This window comes from Eleginops maclovinus, chromosome 12 (assembly GCF_036324505.1).
Source record: "Eleginops maclovinus isolate JMC-PN-2008 ecotype Puerto Natales chromosome 12, JC_Emac_rtc_rv5, whole genome shotgun sequence".
Lineage (NCBI taxonomy): Eukaryota > Metazoa > Chordata > Actinopteri > Perciformes > Eleginopidae > Eleginops > Eleginops maclovinus.
The window spans coordinates 12,769,962-12,788,265 of NC_086360.1; the positions used below are offsets into that span (position 1 = coordinate 12,769,962).

The 18,304-nt window shown below is 39.5% G+C and overlaps 1 protein-coding gene across 1 annotated transcript in view; it reads left to right on the forward strand.

The window, feature by feature from the left end:
- The first annotated feature begins 2,524 nt into the window (after window positions 1-2,524).
- kcnip3b (Kv channel interacting protein 3b, calsenilin) overlaps window positions 2,525-18,304 on the forward strand; it is a 32,231-nt gene continuing 16,451 nt past the window's right edge. The window contains exons 1-2 of the mRNA XM_063898381.1: window positions 2,525-2,656; window positions 12,083-12,257. Coding sequence (XP_063754451.1) covers window positions 2,651-2,656; window positions 12,083-12,257 — 181 coding nt within the window. The 5' untranslated portion in view covers window positions 2,525-2,650. The remainder of the gene's footprint in view (window positions 2,657-12,082; window positions 12,258-18,304) is intronic.

Genomic DNA, 18,304 nt, shown 5'->3' on the forward strand with positions numbered 1-18,304 from the left:
TACACGGTCCTCCTTCATTGGCCTCTAAATGATGCCCATCCAATGAGAGAAGAAGCAATGATTTGTGTCATTTGTGTGCATGAGTTGCAAAGCAACCAGGGCAGGGGAGGGATAACGTGGAAAACCAGAGGAGAGAGAGAAATGCTGAGATGGAGATAACGTGTGAGACAAGGACGAGGATGCTGACTGATTTCAGATTAGAAAAAAAATCCACTTTAGTAAAAGTCTCTTTAGAGATAAGACCTTCCTGAAAGAGCGTTATAATCTTCTCCTGACCTCTCCATAGAGCCTGACCCGAGATGTATTGTGTTGCATATTCTCAAAATATATACAATCAGCAACTTCACAAAAATGTGCAGTATTTCATGCCTGGGATGTTGTACTTAAAGCTCTAGTGATCTTTTATGAAAATTGTTGTTAAAAATGTTGATCATATGATGCAACCTTTAATCAAGTCTATTATAATATATTGTACAGTGTAATCTTAACTGTATTATCCAAACAAGCTGCCGTCAGTGATGGAAGAAGTATCAGATTACTTAATGTACTTAGTAAATATAACTTCTACCACTCCTTTTAAAGTCAAAGCCCTGTATTCAAATGGACAACTTTTGAAAGTACAAAGGTAGTAAAGCTACAAAATGTGCTTAATGTATATAAAGTTCCCATGATTCAGGGTAGCCTGTTTCAGTGTCCAAAATGTTTGGATCATTACTATTGATGGATTAACATGTAAAATGTTGTATAGGTTGTACAGTGCTGATGGTAACTGATACATGCTATAATGAATCATCTCAATCTGTGAAATTGATGGATTTCAGTCACATTAGGCCTCATAGAGCAATGTTCTCTCAATTAATGTTAAGAGAAAAAAATAGCAATGACCTGCTTGATAGATTTGTCTGCTTCCCCCCAACTTCATTTTAGTTTTGTTCATTTGTTCTTTTGTTTGCAGCTGTCTATGTTCAGGTTTTGTTTTTGTTTTTAAACACTGTTTCCCAAAAAGAAGATGACTCAACATTACCATTTAATTGGTAGTTTTGTGCATGCAGTATGTCATCAGCCCCGGGTGATCATTTCCATTTTTCTGTTTATCACAACCAGCATCAACAGCAGGCTCAATGTTATCTCCACTTGTGGACATACTGTACTTTTGGCCAGCTCTGAAACGAAACTCTGTGTGAATGTTTATTTGCTCTAGCTGACATCTGTGTTCTGTGGAAACATATAGAAACACGTCTTCAGCTTTTGTAACTAATAGCAAGAATCGTATTAGACAGATGGCCTTTCCTCATTCATCCTGCAGGCTATTTCCCGGCTCTTCATTATGCAATCAACATGATGTGTGAAGATACTTGACCTGGCTTGATGCTTGCTACACACTCTTTCTACCTTTCTCTCACTGTGTGTGTGTGTGTGTGTGTGTGTGTGTGTGTGTGTGTGTCTCTCTCTCTCTCTCTCTCTCTCTCTCTCACTCCTTCTGTCTCTGCTCTGGGCAGCTTCACAGAGAGCCAAGGTCGCATAAATTGATTCAGTTCCACACCGACCTCACAAGGGTTTTCCAGCAGGACTTTAATTGCATTTCTGTACCAATCACTCTAATGACAATCACACTGTAATCTAATGCAACACTCACACACTCACACACTCACACACACACACACACACACACACACACACACACACACACACACACACACACACACACACACACACACACACACACACACACACACACACACACACACACACACACACACACACAGGGAACTTCCCCTGTCCGCATGACATTTTGAAATTGGCCAAAGTGGTCCTGGAGGAGGAACGATGAATGAAAACTGAAGAAATTGTCTCTTTTGAGGCTGCCTACATGTCTTTTGTACATCTCAGCACCATACGCAACCAGGTAACCCTACTAATAATAGTGTCAAAAACAACATATTAATCACATTTTAAGTTCAACATTTTAAGACATTCTTTACTAAAGCTATAGAGAAGTTAATCAGAACATGTTTTGGGCTGTCAGGTATTAATCAATGTTAGAAACCGTGTTAACCACTTTCTAATACAGTTCATAACAAATGATTTAATGCATGAGAATAAGTACTTTTCTGCAAATGGTTTTGAAATGAACATTTGTATGAAGTATTAGCTTACTTTATTCGATGATTTATTATGTATGAATTAATCACATAAAGGGACTTCATATGTTAACAGAGCAACAGGAATGTATGATACATCCTGCAGTGAAGATGATTAAATGAAATCATTAAATCTCGAGTCATCATGTATTAATGTTCACTTAAGTATGTATGATTGGCATACCCTCAATATGCAGTCTTTCCAATCATTAACCCATGTGTTCACCTACTGCAGGTCATATTTTAGGATGATATATTAAAAGCTTTAATCCACTGCCAGCCTGTTGACTCTGCCGTTACATCATATAAAGCTGTAAAATAATGAAGGTCCGCTCGTTTCCTCTGTGGCTGCACCCCTCACTCCCCCCACCCTCCGCGTGTGTGTGACAGCGTGTGTGCATTCCTTCGCATCCAGCGGAGCGGCAGTCTGAGGTTGAGGGTCGGCGCAGAGAGGATACACACTCGGGCAGAAATCAGCCATCATTTTCGCCTTTACAACACAGGACAACATGCAGGTAAGACACAGGTTAAAATGGTGATCTCTTTGTTTTGCATGTGGCAAAAGAAAAACTGCGTCTCAAGTTAAACAGACAGGCTGGACAGAATAATTTTTCTCGAATTGATATTAACATCTTGGTTTTTGAGATTCTGCGGCTCATTTGTTCCCACTGTTGCTCCCGAAAGCTGAGTTTGGGAGTGAAGTTATGTAATGTATCCTCGCTGGAAGCTGTGCAGGAGAAGGCTTCCAGCGAGTGTCACTTGGCATCACGTCTTTCTCCACCACTTTTCCTCCATCTCCCTCCCTCAATTTTAGCACGTGGTTTTTCTGTTATATTTTGTGTCATACGGAGATAGATACCTCGTGTGGGTCCAAGTGATTGAATCTAGCTTAAAATACGCAGAGTTTGCCTTAAATCCCCAGTTCTAGGAAGAGAATGGAGATGGTTTGTGTAATTCTGCCTCTGCCAGTCTGACTCTTCGCTAAATAAACAATTTAGTAGATCAGTCCTCAGCAACAAGCAGCCTCTGAGTTTTAATCTGAGATAATAGACTGTAAAGTGAAAACCCAGCCTCCCTGCAGTGACTTCCAACCCTTGCAAAGCTCAATAAAGCTCTATGAATGATATATTGCTGGTTTATGTTTCTCAGGGTGACTTGGAAACACGGAAAAGCTGTTACTGCAGATGCAAATTAATTCTTCTTTTTTTTTTGATAAAGGAGGGCTGGCTCCTCGTTTCTGCTTGGCTGCACACTGGAAGCTGCTACCTTTGTCACCTTAAATCTCAGTTTTGTGCACACATGCAATAGGCTACATAAGACGATAAATGTAAACTTATGATATTGTCAGACAGGAACAAATGGTCACACACACACACACACACTCACAAACACACACACATACACACACACACACACACACACACACACACACACACACACACACACACACACACACACACACAGACACACACACACACACACACACACACACACACACACACACACACACACACAGTGGTAAGATCTTTGGATGCAGAGCTTCTCTGAGTGGTGAGGCTCATCATCAATCACGCAGTCACCCTGTAGTAAATCAGTCGATCAATCAACATGATAGGCTTCAGTGTGCGTGTTATTTGCATGCATGTGCACTTGTTTTTCTATTTCTTTTACATCTTTCATTCATCTTGTTACTTGTGGTGCGTTGTAATGGCTTAGTATTGTTTTTATTCAAATGATTGTGTTCATTATCGCTTAATCTACAGACTGTATTCGCTGTATAATAAATCATCATTTATTGCAAAACATTGCCTGCACCCTGTGAAAAATGTCAATCACAAGTTTCCAATAAGGACATTTTAAATGTTTTGTTTGGATAGTTAAATATTAAGTTTGAAAAATAATCTTAATCAACCTTTTTTAATAAATTCATTGGTTATCCGCTTTACCTTTTTAAATGTCAGAACATGGTGAAAAATGCTCATCACGATATCTTGAAGTCCAGATTTAAATAAATAAAAACAAATTGAAATAAATCAGTATAATATCACAAAAGAGCAAAAGAAAACCTGTTACCTAAACTGCCTTTCTTTCCTTTCCTTGTATGTAAATGGTAACAAGAGTATCAGCAGACATAAGTAGATATAAGTATAAGTGGTTGAACACAGCAACATTTATTTTTTCTCTTGCCCCTCCCTTTCTCTTGACTTGCAGGAGTTTGAGTTAGATCACACTGTGAGGCGTCTGGGTGCCTGATGTTTTAGCTTTTGACACATATTTGATGTTTTGCAAAATAATTACTGTTTGTTCAAAATGTCAATTTTAGAATATTCTCTATTTATAAAATCTGATTTATGTTATCCTACATATTATTTATTTTGGTATGAAGTCTCATATGGTCATTTTTAGTAAGTGTTCAGTTATTGGTTCTACTGCAAGGGATTCGATTCTGTCCAGCACACAGTTGGCATAGAAGAGATAATAACTATTTCATGGTGGACCTTCCTTTAAGAGCCTGACGCTGCATTTTTCCACAGCGCCGGGCATCAGTCAAAGCAGTCACACAGTCAGGCTGCAAACAGATCAGTACAGGACACCAGACAGGCTGACGGCTACACACACACATTCAGTCACATACACACAAATTCAGTGCATTGTGGTGTATCTGATAAAGTGTCTGAGGGCCCCACCTGTTCAATAGGTAGAGGGATCGGTAGATATAGACTTGATAAATAATTTAAAAGGTCCGGTAACTTTATCCTTTCAAAGTGGGAACAGGGATGTTTCAAACACCAAAATCTGAGGAAACATTTTATCCTGAAACCTTTTTCTTACCATAGTTTCACTTTTTTAGAATTTGGGATTTAAAAATCATCATAAATTACCTTTTAAATGGTGAATGGTCCACATTCAGAATGGTTTTTCTTCAGCTATGTAAGATGTTGCGCATGAAGAATCACACGTACAAACAAATACAGTATGGTCGACATGATTGTACTGAGCCAGGCAAATTATTATCGACCAAGGGGGAAAATGCGGTGAGATGATGTAAAATATCAATTACTGATCAATTTATACTGTTAGGTTCATACACAGTGTCTATATTGTGTTGATTGACCTACACAAAGAGGAAAGAGAGGAAAGCGCTAGGCTGTGTGTATGTGTCTACGTGTCCTCCCTAGAGTATTAATTCTTTGTGAAGGCTCAAACATCGATATAATACTCTTACACACACACACACACACACACACACACACACACACACACACACACACACACACACCCATGAACAGCATGCGGTCCATATGGATGTGCCGTCCTCCCACAGTCACACTGATTCACACTGACAGCCATACTGAGAGGCTTAAGCAGTCAGGACACAAATAGTATCAGCTCTTAGCCATCAGCATCAACCTCGCATATTTTCTTGCAGCAGGCTTCATGTAAAGATACACACTTTGAACAACCATGTAATAAGAACATGCAGTATAATGTAGCCTTTTTTTTTTTAACTCTCTGTGCATGCCACAGTTTGACTTTTTTCTATTTAATTGGAAACAGAAGGTATAACATTCCCAAAAGTTAATTTGCTTGGCACTCTAACTACCATCTGTGAAGATATTTTTCTGTTGTTGAGTGACTCAAATGATTTTTTGCTTTGGTTGCATTCTGTTTTCTGTTTTCGTTGTTAATATTTATTTAGTAAGACAAATGGCATTACAAAACAGAACGTTTTTCCTTGTGTAACAGTTTAGTTAACAAGAGACATAATTTAAATAGAAAGAGATCTCTCTTGGCTAGAGTTAGTTCAGGTGTTGTCCTTTGGTTAGAAAAAGCTTCTTGGTTAAGGTGAAGGAATAAAACACAATACTCAAACTGCTTGATTGTAAAAGCATCCCTCTAAAGACGAGTATGCTGGTCTAAATAAGGGAGCATCATCTACAAATTGTACATCATGCTGTATAAAAGAAGCCTTGAAATGACCAGTCTATCTATTTGTGTAAAAAAAAGAGGAATCTCCATTCCTTTATATAAGCTATCTTTAAAAAATAAAAATAATAATAATACAGTGTGTTCCTTTTAGTGTGCTGCCAATCATTTTATATCTGTACGTATGACTTTATTCCATCGTACCATAGAACTAATCTTATCCAAGTTAGATGTCAGCACACAATGCCTACAAAATGAGCCAGCTCCGAATGATTCCTGTATCGTTCTCGCGCCGCTTAGAGATTTCTGGCTCTGGGTTCCTCAGCAGGAAATCCCGAGTGGTGGGGTTTGTGTTTGAGGTTTTTACTGTATCTTTTTCCCTTTGTGCTGTCAGTCATTGTCAACACACTCCTCCTCCTCCTCCTCCCACCTAGTTGTATCATTTCTCTACATAGCCTGTGCAAACAAAAATACACACTCTTCCTCACACTCACACAGGCTGACTCTACCTCCCCTATGTTTAAATCCCAGTTGGCTTTTCTGCTCCACCTTGAGAGTAGCATGGTGACAGGTGACATTATGGAGAGAAAGGAGGGTGACTGAGATAAATTGAAAGTAATGAGGAGATGTAGACAGTCAGTAACTGTTTATATTAAAGGTTAAATAAATGAAAGTTTATTAGGTTTTATTGGAAGAGTTTTAAACAATAAATAGACACTGAAAATAAAGGGGTTACAGGGAGCAAAGCGCAAATTAAAAATGTGTAACTATCAGCTAATAATGCAAAAGCAACTGTAGACATTTCTCTTTAAAAAATGAGATTCTTTTCTCTTCCACATTCAAACTGAGTTTAAGATCACTGAAACAGTAACAAATCCGGGTACTTCGGTCTATCAGTGTGGACATGTAAAGCTGAGCATTGGACAAAACAATGACATCATCCCCTCAATTAATTCATGCCTACTGTTGCTTTGTGTAAGAGCATGCACCAGAAACAACAACAATGGCAGAATACCTGTAATGTTTTGAAAGGTGAAACTAAGGAGCAACTACCTCGCAGTATGTGTACCTTGGGCCCTGTTCCAGAAAGATGTTTAATATAAAAGTACAAAATATGTATTAATAAATAACTATTTAGCTTGCTTTAATAGTCAACAATGGGAATGCATTTTTGGGATGGCATTCCCTCTTGCTGATTGTACCATGTGTTAAAGGTCCAGTGTGTAGGCTTTATGGGGAATCTTTTAGCAGAAATATAATATATTATTATATTCAATACAAACGTAACTCTGTGTTTAGTGTATGAACTAAGCATTGTTGTTGGTTGTTACCTTAGAATGAACCCTTCTTATAGGGAGCAGGACCAACAGAGTGCCATCATGCACTGCCATGTTTCTACAGTAGCTCAGATCAAACAAACCAAACGCTGGTTCAAGACAGGGGCTTGATGTTTTTATTTTACCTGAAGGCCACATTTAATGTCCAACATGCTTTTAAAACTGACGATAATACCAGACGGTCACTAATCGTTGTTGCTCCTAAAGTAGTGTTGTGGTAAGAATCCTCTGAGCGGGTCCTTAAAGGTATCAAAACTTCCTCACCTGGAGACTAGTAACCGCAGTCTTATAAAGGGGAATTAAGTGGAGGAGTTATCAGTTGTTTGCAATCTGCAACAGTAAGGCTTGTTTGCCAAATCCCACTCTCTCTTTAAAGCAGACATCACAATGTTACACTTCTTGTGTTTTTGAAACTGCTAAAAAAGACACGGCCCTCCGCAACCCTTCTTCAAATATAAGTCCCTCGTGCTACAGCTACATGCAAACTGCTTTAACAGGTAAAGAATCCAGAGCTCAACACAACTGCTGTGCCTAATGATGGTTGCTAAGCTGTGATTGGACAGTCAATGTCCAGGGTAGGGGTTTAGCAAACGATACATTTTGCACCTTATTGAACCAGGGTTTGTTGGCTCTGTTTGGTTGCCAGTTCTGAGTTGCTTTTGAACCTCTGCTTGCGGTATCACTGCACAGCAGCATGGGTATGTGGGAGGCTGTTCTATGTGTGACAGATGTAAAGGAAAGTGTGTTTTTATGTGTTTCTGTGTGTTCTTCCGGGTCTTGGTGTATTTATAGTCTGTGCGCTCGGGCTTTTAAGTGTCTGTTGTGAGTTCTCATCATGTGGATGCTGTGTGGTCTTCCCATGGTTTCTTTTATATATCTGCTCTTCAAATTTCCTCATGAGTATAAAATATAAATCTAATTTCAGATAAAACTGCCGAGTTGAGTAGTCTCCTCTTTCAATGCGTAGACCACCAACTCTCAGCAAAGAGTGGCTGTTGGCCTGAAAACTTGATAATCATTAGTTTTGTTGTCTTTCAAATACCCATGGAACTATGTAATAAAGACAGTCTTCCCAAGAGAAACAACAGCATGAATCATTATATTCAAGTGGCCTATAACAGAACAATGACTAATCGTCAGTCTCAAGCAAATGACAAAGATTGTTATGTTGTTGATAGAGGCACAAAGTCTGCTGAGAAAGAGGTCGAGGTCAATGGATAGATGTAGGTTAGAAAAAAGATGGACGTTGGACTGGGTCATGCCATGAAGACGCTTTTTAAATCCCTTTTTTAAATAATCACCACAATCGTTCACTTCCTTGCCTAAAGTAATTATTCGGACAAAACATTAGCAAACGTATTACAAAAGCTGTGTATAATCACTGTAAGCGGTTTATATTTCAAAGTGAAGAACTGGATTGTCAGATAGGAATCAAGGAATAAAGGAGTGATTTTGTTGTTTAATTTAATTATTTATGTTCAGTACTTAGCCCTAATAACCAGAAAACCAACTCAGTTTTAGATTTATTGTGGACAGAGTTGATAGTGACTTGTTATCTCTCAAAAGAAAGGTTATTGTAACTGCTTCAGAGGATCATTTATTCATCCTCGTTATCTCCTGGATTCCCCCATGTAGTGACGTGTTCTAGCACATTTTGACCTTGAGGAAGCAGTCAGGCTGAACAAATGAACCTCTGCTGCTCGGTTTTAGTATGTGTGAGCTGGGACATGTTGGCAGAAGATGCTGTGACTCTGCTGTGGCCTGGTGAATGTTAATCACACTTAACTTATTAATGGAAACTCCCATCCGCTAATGTGACATTTCCAGACTCAATCTTTCGCTCTCTGTACCCTTTCAATCACTCTTCCTCTTCCTTCTCAACCCGCAGCGAAAGAAATGAGACGTTCCCATTGTCCATCCCATTCCCTAGTAAAAACAAGAAGACAATAAATAGTTTACATTATTATGAGTACAGTGTAAAGACAGAAAATCAATTATTGCTAACAGTAATTAAAGCTGCATGTATCAACACTTTTACGATGTCTTTTTAAATGTTTTCTATGTCTTTACTTTTGTTTTTGACATTTTTTCTTTTTTTACTGTATTTTTATTTGTCCAGATCTTCTCTCTGTTGGCCACAGTGGACCAGCAGTGAAAAGACCTTTCATGTAAGGAAGCCAGTTTACACTTCATGTAAACCAACATTCACTGAACCAACAATACAGCGACTGATTTTTAATAATTTATGGCAGAGCATAGCGATGTGCAACGCATCGCTGCTCTGTGTTTGCTTTGAGCATTGTGTGTGTGTGTGTGTGTGTGTGTGTGTGTGTGTGTGTGTGTGTGTGTGTGTGTGTGTGTGTGTGTGTGTGTGTGTGTGTGTGTGTGTGTGTGTGTGCATTACGAGGGAAGTGCTGCCCCAGGACAGAGCTAGCTGAAGCGTTAAGAAGGAACATAAGATAAAAGTACTAGTTCAAAGTGAGTGTGTGTGTGTGTGTGTGTGTGTGTGTGTGTGTGTGTGTGTGTGTGTGTGTGTGTGTGTGTGTGTGTGTGTGTGTGTGTGTGTGTGTGTGTGTGTGTGTGTGTCTGTGTCTGTGTCGGTGTCTGTGTGTGTATGTCTGTGTGCGAGCCTTATGACTGTGAATATTCCTGTGTGTCCAGTGGACCATTAATAATCAGCTCTGAGTCGTCTTGTGTTTACACTGTGTCTGTCTGCATCTCTCTGTCTCTTGTCCTCCTCTTTCCAATTTGTGACTTCCCTTGAAAAGCCACATTTGAAAACAATGCTACATATCTAATTTACTCCTCCAAAGAAGCGAGTCACAGCTGAGCCTTTTACCATATTACTCCTCCCTGTGTGCCGCTGTTGATCTGAGAATAAATAGATGTTGTTATGATGGAAAGTGTTTCTGTCAACTTCTTTCCATTTCAGTGTGCTGTCATTACGTTATGAGTTTGACTTTGTGTGCAGCTATGGAGATGTTCACTCCCTGTAGTCTTCCTACTTCTTCTTCTCTCCAATTTTGCCCTTTTTATCCGTCATGTGGAAGACACACAGAAATAGTCATGTGAATGTATTCTCCAGCAAAGTGCTTTCATATCTACATCTTCCCATCCTCCATTCCTCCGTCCTCTGGCCGTCCTTTGCTCTTCTTCTCAGATAGGCCAGTTTTCATTATGCTAATTGACTTGTTCTTTCAGGAGCACGAGTAGACCTCCCCACATTTCTTTGGCTCTTTCTTTCCGATGGGATCAAATAGTTGTGTGTGTGTGTGTGTGTGTGTGTGTGTGTGTGTGTGTGTGTGTGTGTGTGTGTATGTGTGTGTGTGTGTGTGTGTGCTCCGTCTTACCATATACCTCCCTTTCTCCCTCTCTTCACCCACTGTCATCCTTTGCTTTCCTTCTCCTCGCCAGAAAGTAAACAGAGCTACTGTTTGTTCTGTTTCCACGTCTTTCATCTTCCTCCCCACAGTGTGTGTGTGTGTGTGTGTGTGTGTGTGTGTGTGTGTGTGTGTGTGTGTGTGTGTGTTTGTGTGTGTGTGTGTGTGTGTGTGTGTGTGTGTGTGTGTGTGTGTGTGTGTGTGTGTGTGTGTGTGTGTGTGTGTGTGTGTGTGTGTGTGTGTTGCAAGGCAGCTTCTTGAGAATTAGGAAAAGACATTCAGGCTAAATCAGATCATATCAGATCAAATCAGTGTTTTTTCTGTAGATGAATAAGCGAGGATTCCAAATTATGAAGCAGCAAAAACTGAAAGATATATTGGAGCATAAAAAACGTGAAGTGAAGTTTATGTCCACTGATGAAAGAGGATAGATGGTGAATATGAATGAGCTGCAGAGTGATAAGTCCTGCATAGTAAGAGTCTCATTGATAAATTGGATCTGAATATGAAAATGAACAGGAAGACAAATTCCATCTGAAATTAAGCCTGAAGGGAAGTTCATTCAAGGTGTATCTATCTCAGAAATATTAAAGTAACCTCACCTCCACCTTGATGTCTTGTCAAGGTTATATTGTTTAGGCTGCTGAAGAAAAAAGTTTTACTGATCACTTTGTTAATAATATCTTTCTAACAGTAAACAAAAGATGTTCACTCTTTTCCCGTAACAGTTTAGTGTAAGTGGATTGTTCTGAGCTTCCAACGGGTTGTCCCTGAAAAAAATTGACACAGTAATTGAAAACTATGTTGGCTGATAACTTTCATTTTTATTATTTATTTTAATTAAATAGTGATAAAATAATGAGGATAAGTAAAACATTACACACACATCACGACACCAGAAAATTGATCCAATGTAATCATTATTCTCAGTTGCATCAATTAAATAATCCGTAATATTGCATATTTAGAGTTTGCTATACATTAGATCTCATATAAATGAAATCCAAAACAGACAACACTTAAATTAAGATCTTATCAATTGTTATCATGACTTAAAGTAGCTGCAGGTCATTTGAAAGAGGTCACTTTTTAAGAGAACCCAAAAACGTGTGCTGAAGATGTGCTGAACTGAACTATTGTGGAACCTCTTTAAATGTTCCTGTAACATTTAAAGATCATATTTTCCAGGCACACGTATAATCTCCTGTTTTATTTAAAGATTTCAGCCATGTTTTTTTCATTTCCATATCGACCTGAATGCTCTCCCTTCCCTCCCCCCTCCTCTCCTGTGCTGCAGTCAGATGGCAAGGTGGTCGACGGCAGCCTCCTGGGAGATGCCAATGGCGTGGAGCCTGCGCCGGGCCGAGGGAAGGATTCTGGGAAGTGGCAGAAGCCGCGTTTCTCTCGAAAAGCTCTGATGAAGTGCTGCCTGGTTAAATGGATCATCGCCAGCACACAGCCACAGGACAAAGGTGAGCGGGAGGGGGAGTGATGTGTTGTTGGTACTTACTATTGTGCTGAATGCACAACAAGTGTGACTAACTGTGTTTGAATTGATTGCTGAATTGATTGTATGGACATCAGTTGGCCCGTCAGGTCCCTGTGGGCCCGACTCACTCATTGTGCCGGGCAGGTGACCTCAGAGTCAAGTACCCAGGGATCATTTAGCCACATACGCTCATTTATCAAATGTCGCTTCAACTTCGGTTCACTATTAATATTCTGAGGTCCTATTCTAATCCTCTGTGCCTGTTCTATCCTGCCTATCTATTTCTGCCTCTAACATGCACACATATACAATACATTTACATAGTTTGGGCAGGAAACATAGAGAAGGACAAATTGTACCTTCCTGAATGTTTCCCTTACCTTCCTGAATATAAGTCCAGTCCTTGTTTGTACATGGAGTCTCAGTGCTCCACCCAGTGGTCCAGCTGTAATCGTGCACAATTAATGTTTTGCCAGAAGGGAGGCATGTGAAGAGTTTTTAAACCAAAGGAGGATCTATCTACAAAGCTCTCAGCGTTGTTACATGCTGGTTGAAAGTCTTAGTTCATTCCTTAGAGGTCGCAGTTATCATTTACTTTGATTTCATCCTCTTCTCATATTTTTATTAATGACACAAAACAGCTTACAGTTTTAGTTGTGGTTAAAACATATTAAAAAAAGATGTTGAGTCAGCTGGTTTCATCACTTCAGAAGTTCTAAAGGCCTTTCCTTTTTCCTTCTGTGATTCATGACCTCCTTCTTTTCTACTTTTCTTGTTCTTCCTTGCTTCCTTTTCTCCTTCACTAACTCCTTGTTTCCTCCTCTCTAGTTTCCTGTCCTTCATAATCAACACATTTCTTTTCCTGCTTCTTCATAGTGTTTCCTTCCCCCTCTATTCCTTCACTTCTCTTTTTTGTGTCCTCCAATACTTCTCTCTTGGCTTCTGTTTTCTTTCATGGTACTACCCTTGTCACCTTCCCTATTTCTTCCTATTAATCTATGACCCCTCTCCTGTCCTTCAATGTCCCCCTTGTCATTTATTCTCTCTCTATTCCCATCCTTGCCTTTTCCTTTCCTTTGATTCCTACTTCTCTTCTCCCCTGCATCTTTCTTGCCTTCACTATAGCCCCTTGTCATTCCCAATGAATTGCCTTCTCTTTCCCTCTCTACCTCGTTATGTGGATAGCTACTTTTTGCTTTCATCCCTGCCTCCTCTTGTCCTGGTCGATCCTCTATTCTCCTCCTGACCTCCTTAGAGCCGATATTGTGTTGAGAAAAAGATCTAATATCTAATAAAGGCCATACAACTGAAAAAAACGACCTCAGGCTCCGGAGAGTTTTAAATAAATCAAATGAGATGGATGTGTGATTGTGAGTCATCTTCAAGACCCGGGGCCAGCTCAGCCTCATGTACCATGTAATGGTATTCTAGCAGGTCACTGAAATGTGAGAGCGAGATCCTGTCCTATAAGACCTGCTCTTATCACGCAATCCTCTTGACCCCCCCCCCCCCACACACACACACACACACACACACACACACACACACACACACACACACACACACACACACACACACACACACACACACACACACACACACACACACACTTTGTATACGGTAGGTGTCTCCTCTTCTCTTCTCCTTTGGCTCCATAGAGCAGCACTTCGCTTAGTGCTGTTGTGTCTTTCTTTGCAGGTTTACCAGGAAACTTTACACTTTAGCATCCCCGGAGAACCGGCAAACAAGAAACAACTGTTTGTGTTTTTGAAAGTTTGAAGGACTTTTAACCAGCTGTAAATGCTGAGGCAAGCTGATTCCATTAGATTTGTATCGGGAAAAAAATGTTCAGGCGTTGTTGTTCCTGGTATGTTTTGTACAGATTCATCACTTGCTTTGCTTTAAGGTCATTTTTTAGTTCTTGAATGTCACCTATGTCCTTGTAAACCTGTATCATCATCAAGTAGTGGTATAAATACGCTACAGTATATATCCTGTGTTCACAGCACATACAGTAGAATCAACCTTTACTGGATTGGGATTATCCTTCAGGTCTTTTTTATGTCTTTGGTTGCAAAAGCATTGAAGAGCTATTTCTGTGAAACAGGAGCTCAGTGGGTAAAAAGAAACTGTTACAGAGAGAGAAAGAAAAGCGGGGCTGTGATGGGATCTATTTCATCTCAGTGGTGCCGAGGGAAGAGAGACTCAGTATTATCTGTGGGCAAGCCCTCACCTCGGTAATGGACAGCAGCTAAAAATAGCAGCACAGAGAGGGAGATTTGTAGATATGTGCAGAGAGAGGCTGTGGCTGTGGTTCAATTCAGACGTGGACAGCTGGAGACGGCGAGCTCAGGGTGAAAGACTGCTGGACATGAAGCAATACAGCTGAGGGTTTATGGAGAACGAAATAGGCAGGGAGGTTGCTGGTGTTTATAACAGAAGAAGAAGTCTTTGGGTCAGTCCTTACAGGGCTCTTATTCTCTAATAAATGTTCTTATAATCAAGTAATCAGTTACATTCCTGACTTAATGTTCAAAGCTGAGAATACAGAGGTTATGTCCTCACTGTTTTTACCTTAACGTTTTTAATTCCTTAAACTACATACCTCTCATGTTTTTTTTAATTTCTTGTAAGGATGATTTTGATTTTTTAGGGTCAGAATCTTGTGTTAATGTGATCTCAATAGTTTTTTGGTGGCCTTTCATGCCTTTTTGGACAGTAACAGGAGAGAGATTAAAGGAAATACTGCAAGAAAAAGGGGGGAATGACATGGACAGAGTGCAGTCCATGGTTGGACTCAGATTGGGAATGTAGTGGATCATAACAGATCTTAAAGGACAAATCTAAAGGGACATCTGGCTGGTGGGAAAAAGCGGACTGCTTGCATTTGTACGAGTATTTCTAAAATCAGTTCTGACCCCGCGGCTAGCTTGCAAAAATGTTTTGTTTTGTTTTTTACTTATTTTTTATTAATTTTTCTTTCAACAATTACAGTTTCAGGGAACATCGTACATACGTATTTAAACAATCCTTAAATCAATGTCCCTTATTGTCCAGTGGCAATGGTGGTGTCCTCTTCTCGTCCTCTATAATCCGTCCATTTTTCGTATTTGTCCTCAAATTGTGCCTCTTGTAGTCTCAGTTTATGTGTGATTTTCTCCATTACAAAAATCTCTTCCACACTGCACATCCACTGCTCCTCAGTCGGTGGGTCTACTTTGTACCACATTCTCGTAATCGTTTTCTTACTGGCTGATAGCAGCACTTTAACAAGATACTCATCCTCTCTTTGTATTAGGCTATGTCTTGTGTTAAATTCCCCAAGTAGAGTATTTTACACGTTTTTGGTATCTCATATCCTATTGTTTTTTGTAAATCCCTCCATAGTTTGTCCCAGTATCCTTTTAACTTTTGGCAGGACCAGAATATGTGTGTATGGTCAGCATCAATGTGACCACATGCTCTCCAGCATGGTTGTTGAATAGACACCACTCCTTTCCTAATCTTTGGAGTTATAAAAAATCTGACCATATTCTTCCAGTTAAATTCCCTCTAGATCCTGGAGCTAGTGGACGTGCACTGCGTTTTACAAATATTAAACCACTCTTCCTCAGTAATTTGTTCTTTCAATTCCTTTCCCCATTTTTCTTTGATATAAAGAGAGGAAGACTTTCTGCATGACATCAAACTTCTATAGGACTGAGATTACTCTGCATTTTTTACCTTCATAAGCTCTCCGAAATACCTCAACAACTTCATTATCAGTGTCAGTTTTTATCTCCTTCTCATAATAATCCTTTATTTGCAGGTAGCGATATTGTTCGTATTTATCTAATCAAAATCTACCCCTCAACTTCTCAAAACTCTGCAGCTTAACCTGTTCAACCATTGTACATATTGCTGTGATCCCTTTTCTCGCCCATTGTTTAAACCCTTCATCATTTATCCCGGGTATAAACCTATCGTCAAACGCAAACCAACTCAAAATCTTTCTTTCTTTCTCCAGTTTATACTTTTCAACAACAGTATTCCATATTTCAAGTGTAGTTTTGGTTATTACGTCTAATTGGTTACCTAATTTTCCTTTATTTGCTATCAAGTTTCGTACTTCGGCGTTCATCTGCCCTATTTCTATACTTTTCCATCTTGAGAAATACTCATTGTTGCACCAGTATATCAAGGGTCTGATTTGTGCGGCATAGAAATACTCCTCGAGGCTTGGCAAAGCCAAACCTCCTTTGTCTTTAGGGAGCTGCAGAGTTTTGTACCTGGTCCTAGGTTTCTTTCCTCCCCATATAAACCTCGATATCCACCTATCCCATTCCATAAACTGCTTTGGTGGGATCGTTACTGGCAGAGACTGAAACAAGTATAAGAGTCTCAGTAGGACATTGATCTTAATTATCTCTATTCTTGAGCTGAAGTCCAAAATAATAGCTGTCAAGTTATCGGGGGATTCTTAACTTCTGCCCAAACTTGAAAAAGGCCTTGGCCATCAACAGGGTAAAATGGACACAACTCAGACGGTTTCTTCGTTCTTCTTTCATTTATTTTACTAAGTCATCAGTTCGAATACGTCTTTTATAGATAGGTTGAAAACCTTTACAAGAAAACAAAACACAAAATACAGCATTTTCATAAAACTGCCTCTCATTACATTCACTGTTTCACCCATAGACTGTATATACAGTCTATGGTTTCACCAAACAAACATTTCTCCCATATTTGCACTAGTGTGTCATTACAAGCTAACATTAGCACACCACAGTCAGATATAAATGACACTAACTAAAGCACTTAAACTCACTTTAACAATCGAAATTAACATTCAAAAGATCTACAGATAAAACATCAAAACATGATCCTACCAGTAGCATCCCTGGAAATGGCCAGTTAGTTAAGCTCCCATCCTTCAGCAGTCAACATGTGCCTCGCAAACACTCACACACTACCTGTGCTTCAATGACTCCGCTCTTCCTGGCATGAGAACTACTTCCGGTTTCAAAATAAAAGTTTATTTTCTTTTCAAAACAAAAGTCTCTTTCTAAGTTCGATCTAACAGCACAATAGCTGACCATCTCTCCAAGTCTCTTCCAATTTCTTGATTTATTTTAGTGTAATTTGCATCATATAGCTTGTCTATTCCTTTCGTGATATTTACTCCCAAGTATTTTATTGATTTAGCATTCCAATTGAGTGTATATGTATCTTTTATATCTTGGGACGGGGAGTAGTTTATTGACAAGATCTGTGCTTTGTGACATTAATTTTGTAACCCGAATATTTTCCATAATTCTCTAGTAACCTGATGAGGTTTGGGAAGCTTTCGTTGGGTTGCTTTAGAAATATCAATATATCATCCGCGAATAATCGTATTTTATGTTCCTCCCCTCCTATTTTCACCCCTTTAACTCTTTCCTCCTGCCTAATCATTTGGACTAGTGGTTCGATAAATAACGCGAATAGACTTGGAGAGAGGCTGCACCCCTGTCTTGTCCCCCTTGCCAGACTGAAACGTTTTGTCAAGCTACCACTTATTTTGATCCTTGCCATAGGTTCCTGATATAACGCCTTAATGCAATTCACAGATTCCTCATTGAATCCAAATTCAATGGGTGGGAAATGAGAGACGGAAGAGGAGCATTATGAATAAATGTAATATGAAAAGTGTAATATTAGTCAGATTAGATATGGATGAGAAACAAAGGAGACTGGAAGGGAAGTGAGATTAAGTTTCATCACTGAACTGCGAAATATTTCACAGCTTCTGCTTCTGTCTGTATGACTTTAGTTTATTGGAGAAAGTGACATGAACTTGTCCTTGTGACCATGCAGTGCTAATGAAGGCTGAAACAGGAGGAGCATCAATGGGTGTCAGTGTTGCGTGTTGTGGTTTTTTAGAGTCGGTCATATGAAACGACTGTGACCGGAGCTTCAGGACAAATCATGAGATTCAGTTCACCTCCTCCACAGATACAAGTGTAGAGGAGACAAGTGAAAGAGGAGAGAAGAAGAAGAGGAGGAAGAGGA